At 41.8% G+C, this 14,894-nt stretch overlaps 2 protein-coding genes across 7 annotated transcripts in view; one reads left to right on the forward strand and one right to left on the reverse strand.

The window, feature by feature from the left end:
- Positions 1-12,640, reverse strand: part of RO60 (Ro60, Y RNA binding protein) — a 21,128-nt gene extending 8,488 nt beyond the window's left edge. Inside the window, exons 1-3 of one of the 3 annotated variants that reach the window (XM_058701440.1) lie at positions 12,507-12,640; positions 7,944-8,017; positions 1,769-2,368 (exon numbers count right to left, since the gene is read on the reverse strand). In XM_058701440.1, the coding sequence (XP_058557423.1) occupies positions 1,769-2,368; positions 7,944-7,950 (607 nt within the window). In that variant the 5' untranslated portion in view covers positions 7,951-8,017; positions 12,507-12,640. Of the gene's footprint in view, positions 1-1,768; positions 2,369-7,943; positions 8,018-12,011; positions 12,193-12,506 lie in introns of those variants that run through there. The other 2 variants (XM_058701441.1, XM_058701442.1) reach the window with 2 other exon arrangements.
- Positions 12,181-14,894, forward strand: part of UCHL5 (ubiquitin C-terminal hydrolase L5) — a 42,298-nt gene continuing 39,584 nt past the window's right edge. For 2 of the 4 annotated variants that reach the window (XM_058701443.1, XM_058701444.1), the window contains exon 1: positions 12,181-12,862. In XM_058701443.1, coding sequence (XP_058557426.1) covers positions 12,310-12,862 — 553 coding nt within the window. In that variant the 5' untranslated portion in view covers positions 12,181-12,309. Of the gene's footprint in view, positions 12,863-12,891; positions 13,090-14,894 lie in introns of those variants that run through there. The other 2 variants (XM_058701445.1, XM_058701447.1) reach the window with 1 other exon arrangement.

Genomic DNA, 14,894 nt, shown 5'->3' on the forward strand with positions numbered 1-14,894 from the left:
ATTCCAAACTTTAGTGTGCCAGAAACCCCAATCAAAAAAATTGACAAAGAAAAAAAGGGGGAAAAGTGCATGATAACATGTTATTAATTCCTAAGTGTCCCAAGTTCTTAGAACAGTGCCCATACATAGTAGGTGCTCAATAAACATTTATTGAATGAATAGTGAATATCAATATTAAGAACAGCAACTCAATGGATAAAAGGGCAAAGATACAATATGCTCTGCAACAAATTACAAATCAGCAGCAGCACATGGAAAGATAAACTTTTGCCCACAAACACAAATTCAAGTAAGGTATAATTTTTCACCTATCCTATTGGCAAAGATTAAAAACCACTGGTAATAGTCACTGTTTAAATGCTGGGAAACTGGCCACTTCTATATACTCTTTGTGGATTTAGTCTTTATAAAAATATTTACGTTATACACATTTTTTCTCCGTATTTTTGTAATAGTATGAAAACCCAGAAGCTACTTAACTGTCTTCAATGAGACTAAATAAATTATAGTATATTCATTCAATGGTATATTTGCAACTATTTCTACTGACTTGAAGAAATACCAATCTGCTTTTAACTGAAACAAGGTCTAGGGGCACCTGGGTGGCTCAGTTGGTTAAGCGTCTGACTCTTGATTTCGTTCGGCTTAGGTCATGATCTCACAGTTTGCGGGTTCGAGGCCCACACTGGGCTCTGTGCAAACAGTGCAGAGCCTGCTTGGGATTCTGTCTCCCTCTCTCTATGGCCCTCCCCTCCACCTCAAAATAAATAAACATTAAAAACAAAACAAACAAAAAAATCCAAAGGAGGTCTATAAAAAAATTTTAAATAAAACAATGTATTTTAGGAAAAATCTGGAGTAATATACAATGTATATAGTAATTTCTTTTGAGAGGCAGGATTCTACTTTCTGTATTATATTTTTATGTATTATCCAGCTATTTAAAACAAGCATGTAATTTCTAATAAAAAAACAAAACATCCAGGTGTTTGTATATGTAAATATTCGCAACAATTTACTGCTTAAATTTCATTTTAAAAAGTCCATTCATAATAAAAAAATGATAAATTAGGAATTCATGAGGAGCTGTCTTTTCAAGTTTCATTTCTGGTATTAAAAAAAACAAATTTTGGACATGTTGATTTTTGTGGATGCTTATACTTTACATTCTTCTTGCCCAAAAGTTTTTATTTCCCTTCTAAGAAGGACTAAGTAATTAGTATACATCCAACTAACTTCTCAAAAGTCTCTTCCCATAGACACAGAAAAGTGCCCCAAGTTACCATGTCCCCTGGCTGACTGCTTGGAGACAATTAACATCCTGAATTGTTAAGTTCAGCACTATTTCAGGCAGCCTTTAGGTTCCATGGAACATATGTCCTAGGAAGACAGGGAGGGAAAGAAAAAATCTTAAGGGGCTGGAACAGTACAGCCTGGCTATCTGCCGTCTACTGGCTAGGAGCGCTTTGCTTCCTACAGCTTTCATCACGTCCATGCTGCTGTCATAGTCTGTAATCACTTGGGTAAGCATTCTAGCCAGCACAGTGACACTGTGAGATCTAGAATATTAAATTAATCTGTAAATCTGTCATTTGATTCTTGATTAGTAATGTCCGGATTGCCTGTGGTAGGTGTTTAATTCCAAGGTAGTATTAAACATTTGAATTAGTCAACCAATGTGTTTTGAGAATGAAAGCCTGTTTCAAATAAAATATTTCTATTTATTGGTATTTGCAACTTCCCCCAACCCAAAGGTTGTTATGCTTACCTTCATTGGAAGGTTTAAGATGTGACAATCTTAATAGATCTTTGTGAGACCAGCCATTTCTTTGTTTATACTTTGTAACTGCCAGAGCAAGGGCCATGCCCCCCTTTTCATTGTACCAGTCTGCTATAGCCTTCCGGAGGGCACGGCCCCACATGCCACATTTCATGCTTTCCTTTAGATCTTTCTTAAACTGGATAAAAGTAAACAGATGTGTAGGAATGCGACAAACTTCAGAAACAGCTTTGAATGCCGCTTGTTTTGTGCTTATGTCAGAACACTGGGAACAAATGGCAAGTGCGAAGAGCATAGGCTCCTGCTTTGCCGTTCTGCCTTCTTGACTAAATGACTTTATTTCCTGTATCACTTCACATCCTCTGCCGTCTTCAATCAATCTAATTAAAGCTTCAGCATTTTCAAGGCCCAACTTTTGTTCTTTGATATAATAAGTCCCACCTTCAGAACCAAAACATAAGAACCGGTGTAGTCGATTCATATCAGTGACTTGCCATACATATCCATCTTCGGAATTGGTTATCTGCTTCTCATTCAGTGGTTGCATCTGGTTCACTGATTCCTCCATTCTTCTGTCTTTTAAGAAACCTAGCAAAAAGCAAAATGTTATTATAGTTAGAAACAATAAAATTGTAAGAAGGAATACATTTATTTTTATTTATTTTTGAAAACATTTATTAATGTATATTTTTTGAAATCTGTTACAAAGTCTTTTAACTTAAAAGCATTTTTTAGGCTCATTAAGTGGTAGTATGATAACCAGAAACAACAACAAAGAGGTTATATTTTGGAGGTATAAGTTTGTTGCGTCAGAGACTAAGCAGGCAGTTTAGCATGCAGTCTGAAGGCCCAGAGAGAGAATAAAAAGGGGTAGGGAGAACAGCTGTGGTAGCTGAGGCTAAGAAAGGTCTTACTCCCTGAATAACTGCGTACACAGTTTTGGTTGCATATCCAACATCCGTTCCTTCCCTCCCCTTTCTTCCTGGCAGTAATGTCCTTTAGGGGAGGCTAGACCTTTTTCCAGACCTATCGGATGAATCTTGATTTACTCTAAGCCAGTGGTTCTCAAACTCTGTGTGCATCCAAAGTAATTGAATTGCTAGTTAACATGCAGAATTGTGTGTTCCACCCACCACCCCCAAAGTTTCTTTCTTAATTTAGTTTATGTCTGGGGTGAGGCCTACACATTTGTATGATCACAAATTCTCAGGTAATGCTCGCATTTCTTTTGCCATGTGACAAGTATAGGGGATGGGCATCTAACCGGCCAGTGTGCAGTAAGTCTGCAGAGAATACTTCTGAGGTTTTGTTCACTCTTTTTTTTTTTTTTTTTTTTCAACGTTTTTTTATTTATTTTTGGGACAGAGAGAGACAGAGCATGAACGGGGGAGGGGCAGAGAGAGAGGGAGACACAGAATCGGAAACAGGCTCCAGGCTCCGAGCCATCAGCCCAGAGCCTGACGCGGGGCTCGAACTCACGGACCGCGAGATCGTGACCTGGCTGAAGTCGGACGCCTAACCGACTGCGCCACCCAGGCGCCCCGGTTTTGTTCACTCTTAAAAGCGGGCTTGGGCTCTTACTAAGAACGCTCCCTTTCTACCCTGAGACATTCATTTAAAGTGATGCTTGGAGTGTGGCAACTATCTTGAGCCACAGGGGAGCCAGTTTAGGAAGACACACTCATTTATAAGGATGGTAGAACAGAAGAAAAATCAGAAGGAATCTGGGTCCATGGTATCATCGAGCAACCTGGAAATGCCTTACTTAGAAATTCTGTAGCCTTGTATCTTTACTTAGACATTTTGTATAGTTAAGCCGTTTGTAAGTTTTCTGTTACCTGTAGTTGAGAACATACTGATTAACATCCTATTAACTGTGCTCATTTGTAATTTATGTGATCAACTACCTGTACTTTCTTCCTTCCATTATCTCTAAAGCTACTAGCTGCATGGCAACAATATCGTTTTTTATCCTCCTAATGGAACCACGACTGTCCACTACTTTATCAGTCCACTGCTACTCTAACTATAGTACAGCTGCCTGTCTAGATGCCCCAAGTCTCCTGTCTATACCACTATAGTGCACTAGGTTTCTCCCCATGACAAACAAAACAACACGACCAGAAAATAAAGCTCAACCAGCATTTATTGCATATTAGATGTAAGACATGAAAGAGAGCCCTGTTCCACTAAAAGGATTTTTTTAAGTGTTTAAGAAAAAGAGTGTGTGTGTGTGTGTGTGTGTGTGTGTGTGCACATGTGCATGTGGGGGAGGGACAGAGAAAGGGGGTGGAGGGGGGAGAGACAGAATTCCAAGCAGGTTCCATGCTCAGTGCAGAGCCTGAAGAAGGGCTCAATCTCACGACCCTGAGATCAGGACCTGAGCCAATATCAAGAGTCGGATACCACAGAGCCTGCTTGGGATTCTCTGTATCCCTTTCTTTCTGCCTGCCCCCTCGCACCACCACCCCCCTTCCCCCCCCGCCCACTATCTCTCTCAAAATAATAAACATAAGCAAAAAAAAAAAAAAAAAAGAGTCAAACACCTAACTGACTAAGCCATCCAGGTGTCCCTAAAAAGATTTTTTTAAAATGTTTTTCCCTGCCCTCAAAAAAAAATCCACATTCTAGTCAGTGAGGTAGAAATATACATATAATACAAAGCAAACTGTAATTAAGTGCTCTAATAGAAGTGTACTGAGAGTCAGCAGAGAATAAAATAATGTTGTCTCAATAATACAGGAAGACTTGTGCAGAATAGGCAAACTGAAAAACTGGTATATAAAGTTTGGGGGAATGTATTCTAGAAAGGGATTTCTGAAATCTTGCTGTCTTTAGATTTTAGAAAAAGAACTAAGTATATTGGCACAGCTGTAACGAAATGTTAACTGATAAGGTAGTAGTAGCTTAAAGGGCAACACAAGGTAAAAGAAATTCTGTATTTCTTGTACATCATCATAAAGATGATACAAGCTTAAGCACGTTTATATATTATAGGGAAGGCTTAAGATGGAATCCTCGTGAATATTAAGAGCTAGTGAGAAAAGGGCCCTTTAAAGGAGAAAGAGAAGGTGGGGTACACAGACTTAAAGTGAACCAGGGCCAGTGGTATCATGGACCACAGGGAAGAGAATTTCAAGGAGTCCATAGCTGTAATGCCAAATGCTCAGAGATGAAGTAAAGTCTGGAGAATGACTACTGGATTTAGCAAACAGGAGTGAATGAAGAAGGGCAACTGTTGTAGAATCCTGCAAGAAGGAGCCTGAACAAAGTGAGATTAGGAGGGGCACAAGGGTCGCTCAGTAGGTTAAGCATCGGAGTCTTGCTTTTGGCTCAGGTCATGATCTCACAGCTGTGAGATCAAGCCCAGCAATGAGCCCAATGTTGGGCTCTGCGCTGGGTAGGGAGCCTGCTCAAGATTCTCTCTCTCTATCCCTCCCCCCACTCACATGCCCTCTCTAAAAATAAGTAAGTAAGAGAGATTAGGAGTATGCAATGAGGAAGGCTTCACAAGTGGACTACTCTTTACAGAAGCATAAAGGGAAGGTAAGAGAGATGAGAAGACATTGAGGTTGAAGTGGAATGATTCAATGTGGAGTGGAAGACAGTAAAGGATGTAACCAAGGGGATGAGATCACTAAAAGAAGTCAAACAGAATAAGCTTTAGAGCATCCAGGTTGAGACTGGCCTACTGACAGCAAGAGAGACATCTCTTTCATTAAGGGTGTAGACAGATTTGAGAAATGAGAGTAATAAGGAGATTGAGGGAAGTCTGGCAGGTAAGGGAGCCATGAGGTTGGGTCTCAGTGAGGGGAACACATCATGATATGGGGACAAATGCATGGGAGAATGGAGAGCCTCACATTTTGAAGGTGACCGGGGGCAGGGGACAGTAATTTGAATTGTGTTGGAAATAATCAGTGTCATTATGAGGCCTAGGCCTCAGATGGTGTCACTGTGTAATGATCATATTATATTAGTCATTAGGGACTGATTTACTGAGTGCAGCATAGGCTGAAACTGCTGCTGCAGTAATGATGCTTCTGCTATTTATTCTTACCCCCTCTTTAACATGGCTGTTTAGCTGCCTTTTAATCCAAAAAACTTTTGAGAAGGATAAGAGGCTTCTCAAAGACTGACACCTTAACTGCTAATTCCAGTAGAAAATTTTCTATTATTTTGACCTTTGCACTGCATTTGATATTGCTAGCCTCATCTTTAGCTTTTACAAAAATACCCTTGGGTAGTACTTTCACCTGGCTATTCCTGCTTATTAGTTGAATAATATAGAAATGATATTCAATATCAAATTATGCTAATACAACAGCTTTCCTGAACCAAAGCCCAAGAAGTGTGATTTAAAGGTCCCAATTCAAATCTCAAAGTTCTTTCCCTTATTATTTTTTTTGTCAGCATGTCTGGCTGGTATCTTTAGTTCCACTAAGAGCAGGGACTGGGTCTTAGTTGTGTATCCCTTCTCTGAACCTAGGATATCACTTTTAAGTAATTAGTAATATATATTTAAGAATAACAGAGCAATATTAAAGTAATTTTCTGAACCATCTAAGAATTATGTATGATTGCCTTTTCTTTCCTCTAACATTTTTAAAAATAAGTCTCAACAGGGGCGCCTGGGTGGCGCAGTCGGTTAAGCGTCCGACTTCAGCCAGGTCACGATCTCGCGGTCCGTGAGTTCGAGCCCCGCGTCAGGCTCTGGGCCGATGGCTCGGAGCCTGGAGCCTGTTTCCGATTCTGTGTCTCCCTCTCTCTCTGCCCCTCCCCCGTTCATGCTCTGTCTCTCTCTGTCCCAAAAATAAATTAAAAAAACAAACAAACAAACAAAAAAAAAAATAAGTCTCAACATGTGCAATTAAAAATATAATTCAAGGCTTTAAGGTAAATTTGGTAATTAGAAAAAAAGTACTATATGCAGTAAATGGATATACAATAAAAAGTAATACATGAGAAGTTATGAAGAGGAAGTAATGAATGCTAAGTAAAACTGTCTTTTGAGAATAGTATTTCTTTGGAAGTTTTTCTAATGCATTTAGTATCAGGTATAAGTATCTTGTTGAGCAAGCAGCAAAATGAACTTTTAAATCTAGGGAAGATGCCTAAGAAAAATCCCTAAATGTAACCCTTGTAATCTCTACCATAAGAAATGTAGTTACTTATTCACAGCTGTGTCAATGGAATCTTATCCTTTGCACATACTAATGACAACCATGAAGACATACCCTTTTAACATTTTTACAGGAAAAAATGCCCAGCTTTTCACACGGTTCTATGACTATTCTTTCCAGGATGCAACATAAAACAGTGGGACAGATTGCATGAATGGCCCCTCTCTACTTGCTTGTGTAAATTTATCAGACTCAAAAATTTAAAGTTAAATATGAAAAGCAGAATGGCAGTACTTCTAAGCTACTCTCCTGGTACCTGAGTGCTGATATATAAATTAACTTTAAAATTGTCTAGGTGGTAAGACAGCGGTATAATAAAGAATATCTAGTTTTTTTCTTGGCAGAGCTTCAAAAATCCTAGGAATTTCCAGATTGATAAGTCTTTTTGTTATGCTAATGTGGTGATTCATTCTGGGCTTCAGGATGGGGGCTGGTCACCAAAAAGACTAATCATTTGATTAGAGGGTTGGAATTTTGGGCCAGATCAAACTCCCAGGAGGGCTGTAGGGCCCAAAATTGGGTTCAACCACACAGTCAACCAATCATAACCAATCATGCCTAGTAATAAAATCCCATATACAAACTCTGAATATCAAAGTTCACTGGTGCTTCCTAACTGGTGAACAAACTGATGTGCTGGGAGTGTGACAAGCCAGGATTCCACACAGAGGGTATCCCTCTCCTGCCTCCAGACTTTGGCTTATAGGTGTCTTCCATTTGGCTGGTCCTCAGGCATATCATTTAACTGTAATCATTAGGATAGCGTTTTTAGAGAGTTATGTGAGTCATTCTAGTGAATTATTGACCCTGAGGGGGTTGTGCGAAGCCCTGAATTTGTAGTTGGTTGCGTAGACTAGAGACCCTACTTATAACAGGTGTCTCAAGAAAGGGTAGTGTTGTTGGGGATCTTGCCCTTTAACTTGTGGTGATGTAGGAAACAAAGGCAGAAGAATAAAAGATTAAGTTTCCTTATAACTTACAGGCCATTGACAAGTCCTCAAGACAGGCAGATTGACATTCCTCTGGGAGCTCAGCTGCCTCGATGTTGACTTTGCTAAGGGCAAAAGGCAATCTTATTAGCCTGACCCCCGGAATCGTATGTCTACTTAACATATAAAAACTCCTTTGGAAACTTCCTTTACCTCTACTACCCGCCCCCCCCCCCCCCCCCAAGATGTATCTTGGCAATCATACTCCAAGCTTATGGTCCCCTGATAGATATCTGAAGGGTCTCATTACTGAGTTTTTACTAAACAGTAATAAATGACCTTTTCCTAACAGCAGCTAGCCTCTCAAGGTCCTGGAAACCTTGTTTCCAAACTACCTTCGAGACTAGACCCCTCCTCCCATGAAGATATATAATCAGTCACCCATCGCAACCCCAGTGCAGCTCTTTCTGCCCATGGGTCCAGTCCCCGCATTTTAATAAAACCACCTTTTTGCACTGAAAACATCTCAATAATTCTTTCTTGGTTGTTGGCTCCGAACCCCAACACTTCAAACCGCATCAGTGGGATCTTAAGCTAACTCTGGAACTGAACTGAACTGCAGAACACTGAGTTTGTGTCAGAGAACTGGGTCAAAACAGACACCAAAGGCACAGGGACAGTAGAAAAAAAAAGATAAACTGCACTTCAACAATATTTAAAATCTGTGTTTCCTCAAGAAAGTGAAAAGAGATCCCAGAGAATGGGAGAAAATACACGCAAATCATACCATAAGGAACTTGTATCTAGAATATATAAAAAACTCGTAACTCAATAATAAGATAATAACCCAATTAAAAAACAGGCAAAGCATCTGAGCAGGCACTTCTTCAAAGATGTACAAATGGCCAATAAATACATAAAAAGATGCTGAATATCATTACTCATCAGGAAAATGCACAACAAAACTGAAATGAGATCCCACTTCACGTTCACTAGGATGGCTACAATCAAAATGACAATAATAATAAGTGTTGGTGAGGAGCTGGAGAAATTAAGACCCACACACATTGTAAAACGAAGGATCATATGGTACCTCTATATTTAACCTTTTGAAGAATTGCCAAAGTGGTGAGGGGTTTCTTTACGGGGTGATGAAGATGTTCTGAAATTAGACAATGGTGAACGCTCACACTGAGATACAGAAACTAAAGCGACTCCATGAACTGTGTCTTTGCTCCTTTTCCTGCTTCTACACTTGCTAGGACCTGCACCCCACCTTACACATGCTTTACACTTCTAGTACAAAAAATGTATTCCCTTTCTGTAAGGGTCAAGGAGCTAATGATTTCTTTGGAGTCTTCCAGCACAGATCGGAGTGAAAGAGCAAGGTTGCAGACACTGACTCCAGGCACACTGCCGCCAGATCCCTGGCTCCAGGGCACAAGTGACTTATGGAGGACACCTGAGCACTCCTCGTTCTGACCAGTTTCTGGATGCCTGAGAAGACATATGGACCAGACCACAATCCGTAATAAAAGCACCAGAGCCCAAACAAAACTGAGACTACTCTACTCTCCTTTTTGAGTCTCTCAGATACTCTGTATCTGTCCCCTCTCTGTATCTTCAATAAACTCTGCTCTCACTTGATGTCTATCCTTCCCTAAGGCCAAGGATCCTCTTGGCTGGTCCTGCAGGACTCCTTCTGGGTCCATGGACCCAGTCTGCCTATGTCAACACAAGTCTGTGAATATACTAAAATTCACTGTATTGCATACTTAAAATAGTGAATTTCATGACACGTCAATTCTCTCAAAAATCTGTCATTAAACGAAAACTAAAAAGTGGCTATATTTGGGAAGTTATTTAAATAGAAATTCAAATGATATTTAACTATCTACTTAACTATTTAACTATTTATCTATTTAACTATTTAGTTATAGGTATTTCCTATATTTGTCTTTAGAAAGCAATTTGAGATACACACAGATATATACAGTATCTTAATTTTTCCTCTCCCCAACTCCAATCATCTCCCCCCTCGGAGCTTAAGCTCCACTGTCAGTGATTTAGAAGGCAGTTGGGCAGTGAGTGAGGTCAGAGTCTGGTCATCAATTAATCCACTCCTGAATAATCAAGTGTTGTAAATCCAGATTAACAATTAAAAAAAAAAAAAAAAAAAGACAGTTAATTCTTTGGGTTGGCCTGTCCTATCCAGAGCTCTTAAAGCACACCATTCTAAAGACTCTAATATAGCTGAAGTTATTTTAAACTTCCGCAAATTAAAATTTGGGGAAGAATTAAACAGGTCACAGTATTTTTTTTTTTTTTTTTTTTTTTTTGGGACAGAGAGACAGAGCATGAACGGGGGAGGGGCAGAGAGAGAGGGAGACACAGAATCGGAAACAGGCTCCAGGCTCCCAGCCATCAGCCCAGAGCCTGATGCGGGGCTCGAACTCACGGACCGCGAGATCGTGACCTGGCTGAAGTCGGACGCTTAACCGACTGCGCCACCCAGGCGCCCCCAGGTCACAGTATTTTTAAAGGCATAGCCACAATTTGAAGTTGGTTGTGGACATTTTATACATTGCCCACTTCTTTCTTTCTTAATATTGACTGCAAAATCAGTGAATGCCAGTAATTAATATACAAAATGTATATTGTATATTACAATATACATATTGCCTTGGGCACTGTCATATGTCTGTAACAGCAGTTCTTTCTGCTTTGTATTCATTAGAACAACGTTTACTGTTCTCTTTTAACAGTACTAATAATAGTGTTTTTGAGGATTCCTGTTTTTCTTGAATGTACACATCTGAATATCTTTGCAAACTCTCTTGATCGTTTATTACTTGAAAATGTTTCATCCCATGAGGTCGAACAAGTTTTGCAGCGTAACTGTTTTTAAATGACGTCAAAGCTGATGTACACCTATGAGAGAGTGCAAGACAACTTAAAAGAAACAATACTGCAAAAACTGGGGCCACAAAGTCAAACAACTATCATTCAGACTGCTGGTGTACCTGAGTTGATCATGTCATGTGGGATGCAATAAAAAGTGGTGAGGACCTGTTGCAAACATGACAGCATGCCATCCTGAAGGTGTGCATCTTCAGCCAAGTGGTCGCCATGTAGTATGCACTTTGTATTACCAAATCTTCTCATTTTCCTCAAAGACCCAGAAATCTGGATTTTTTATGCAAATTTAGGATTAAATGTGAAAATAAGTGAAAAAAAATTTAAACTCCCTTTCTGGTTACTTCCAGGCTGTGTAAAGGGCTAATTTTTCAGTTAGGGGGGGTCTTTCTACCACAGCCACCAAGTTCATAAAAATGTTAGTTATGATGTATTTATTCAGCACAGAAAACACTTTCAAGTTCATGGCAATATCATAGATTAAAAAATAACACACATTATCACAAACAGCTATGGACTCCAATGACACTCATTCTAGGTATGGTTCATTAAGGAACTGCAGCTAGACTCCTGTGCCTCACAAACTTTTTCCTGTCTCCTAGGGACAAACTTCACAAGTTTCAAATGAAAACAAACAAACATTTTATACAAATTTTGATTTCTACTCCACAATATAGCCAGGCCTTTTTTTTTTTTTTTTTTTTTAAAGTAATCTCTATGCCCAACTTGGGGCTCTAATTTGCAACCAGGAGATCAAGAGTCTGATGCTCTACCGACGGAGGCACCCAGGCGCCCCATAACCATGCTTGCTTCAATATAAAAACTGTTCTTTTGTTTCCCTCAGTAATATTTGTCATGTTAATTTTGTGGCTTCACCTAGTCCATAACACAGTGCTCGCTAACTCCGATGTATAGGACACCTGTTTGTGAAGCAAGGAATCAGTTTTGTCTACTAAAATATTTTTTTCTGGAAGCCAAAGGCCCTTCTTGGAACTCAGAGCTTTAAGGAGTGATGCATAAATACACATACTCTTAAAGATTTATAATCTTAACAGAGGTCTGCTGAACGAGGGCATTTTCACGGTTTAGCGAAAATAGGCATTTTTGGTTTAACTCCTTTAATCTTAGAAACATTACAAATGTTCGATTAATACATTACGTTTTTTTAAACCTAATTTTCTTTTAGGCATCGCATCCCCTTACACTTGTCTATCGTCTCCACGGATTACAGAACAGATCTCATTCTTCTCGTCATTCCCTCGAGGATAAATTCGCCTTCTGTCTTTGCACCAAAATCCCTCTTCCAAACCCCAGAGCCGGGGCAACGCCTCCCGGCGCAGAAGCCGCGGGAGGAGGAGGAGGAAGAGGAGGAGTAAAGCGGGACCTCCGGACGCTGGCCTGTGGGAAGCTATGGAAGCACAAGCCGGAGCGGTCCGGGATTCGGGAAGGGCCCACCCTCGGGAGCGTCTCAGCCTGGGCAAGCGAGGTTGTGCCCACAGCGATGCTGGTTTCGTTACCCAGCAAGGGCAGGACGCGGAGGCAGGGCGGTGGAGAACGATGGTTTGGCGAAGTGTTTGCTCCGGCCTCGGTCGCAGGGATGCGGGATGAGGGACATGGAGGATCAGCTAAACCTTGCGCGTCCCCGGGGCCGCTCAGACCGCACAAAGGGCCCCAGTCGGCCTCCCGCAGTTTCCTCACCTGTGCTTGCCGGCCGACCCTCCGAACCCGCAGCGCCACTGGGAGAAGCCCTGCGAGGCGCGGGAAAACGACCAGAAGCAGCTGCACCCCTTTGGCGGTAACTGCTCCAACTCCACCACCGGCGGGGCCTGCAGGTTCGGCTCCCGGGAACGAGCCCCGCCCCTCTACTTTTGCCCCGCCCTCGCTCCAGACTGGCGAGGATCCCGGATGTTACCTCCTCCGGCGTACTGAGTCCCCGCCCTTTCTTCTTAGGCCCCGGCCCCTTCCGAATCCGCTACGGGTCCTGCACGGCCTAGGAAGAGTTTCACTGTCTCTTGGGTGGCTAGAGCGTCCTCCCGCGCTTAGTCGCGCTGCAGGTGACGGCGCCCGGAGGCTGTCGGGAAGTAGGCGGGGTGACGTGGGGTTGACGAGCTCAGCGGCGGGTTTGCCGAGATCAGTGCCCGGCGGCAGCTGGTGCGGGGGGCGGCCAGAGCCTTAGGTGGAGCGGGGCGGTGTGTGGCCGGGGCCATGACGGGCAATGCCGGGGAGTGGTGCCTCATGGAAAGCGACCCCGGGGTCTTCACCGAGCTCATTAAAGGATTCGGTGAGAGCCAAGGGGACCGTCCTGGGCCGGGGGTCACGGGAGGAGGCCCAGGCTGGGCATAGAGTGGTTCTCTGCGGTCACCGCCGCCTCGCGTCTGAAGGGAAGCGACTTTGGAAACCTGGATCGCGGAGGGCTCTCGTCCCCGTCTCAGTCCTGGGCAGTCGCGTTTCCGCAGTGATTCCACATCACGAGGGCAGGGATCGTATCTGCCTTGTGCACTGTCGTATCAGGACTTGGCAGTCAGTTACTTGTTTAATTGACTGGAGCGCTTCCCCCCGCCCCCGCCCTTCCGTGTGTATCTTTCCCTTTCTACCATCGCTCTTCTGCGGAGCGCTCCCTATACCCGGCAGGTGTGCCCAGGTGCACGTCTCGGGCCATCAGTTCTGCAAGAAAACCTAGGGTGTGCCTCCTCCACGGTAGGGTATATGGCCCAAGCCGCGCAGGAACCCGAGATTCTAGTTACTCAAAGCCGACCACCTTGAGTGTGTGATTAGTTCTGCGGATGTTCCCACAGGCTCACTGCGTGGGACTGACGAGCCACTTCGCTGGTTATTCTCCCTGATCGTTTTTTGGCTTCCGGTAAAGTGGTTTCTTGAGCTAGTGCTCTAGACCAGAGGCCACATGCTTTCCTCAGCTTTTTTTTCTGGCTGTGTTCCTTGTCTTACATCCTAAATAGTCAGCATATTTGACTTTTTATCCTTTCCTGCCCTTCTTGTTCCCATCCTTTTCTTTGGGCAGTAAGTTTATTTTTATGGCTACGTTTTTTTTTTTTTTCCAAGTATTATTAATTCTAGCTATTATGTTAAAACTTGTACTGGAGATGAAAATTAAACGTTGATATAGATACTATCGTACATAGCTGAATGTTTGGAATATAATTTATCAAGCATATGTTTACCTACGTTTGTTTACCTACGTATGTTTACCTATCAAGCGTATGTTCTTAGGCACACTGGGAGGGTTTGGGAATTTTCATTGTGAATGAACCACGAGTGCTCCTCTAAAGATCTGACACTCCAACTAATATGGTGTATTAATTGCTGTGTTAGAGTGTGTACAAAATGTAACGGGAACACAGGTCATGGAAGAGCACAGGCAGAAGGAAAAACATAAACAGTAGTAATGTTAAAGTATATGGCATAGGAAACACCTAGCAAAGTGACTAAAAATGTATGTGACAGACCAGAGGAATATTTCAATCTGAAGTTGAAAAGTAAACTGAGGCTAGATTGTTTGCTGAGTTGTATAGTTTGGATTGCCCTGTGGTTACTGGGGACTTAACTGTCAAAGATATTGGAATGCTGAAATGACATTTTTATAATTAAAAAAGGTTTACCAAGTGTAGTGTGCAGGGTGGAGTGGAATGAAGCCAGAGAAGCTAGAAGTCTCTTAAAATGGTTGGAGTCAGGTGATTAGCTTGACATAAACTAATAGGTTAAAGAGGAGGAGGTAATTGCAATAATTTTGCTATATTTAAATCGATAGGAATGCTGACTGACTGGATGTAGGGGAAAAGGGGAAAATGACTCCATAGTTTCTAGCTTGACTGGCAGGTGAAGTATAAGAGAACAAGCTTGATGGATGAGAAAATTCAGTTTTGGACATTGAGTTTGAGATGTCTGTAGGTTTAGCCATAAAACTTACCTTTAAAACCTTAGCTATTATGACATAGTAAAGTTAACTTTAAGAAATACTATACTAGGCAAGTTTGTTTTTAAATTAGTCCACTCCATTAACAGTTATTGCTTCAGTCCCATACGTATAGAAAACTTAGAATTGAAAATGATTATAAAAGTCATGCATAA

The sequence above is a fragment of the Neofelis nebulosa genome, chromosome 15, assembly GCF_028018385.1.
Source record: "Neofelis nebulosa isolate mNeoNeb1 chromosome 15, mNeoNeb1.pri, whole genome shotgun sequence".
NCBI classification, from domain to species: Eukaryota; Metazoa; Chordata; class Mammalia; order Carnivora; family Felidae; genus Neofelis; species Neofelis nebulosa.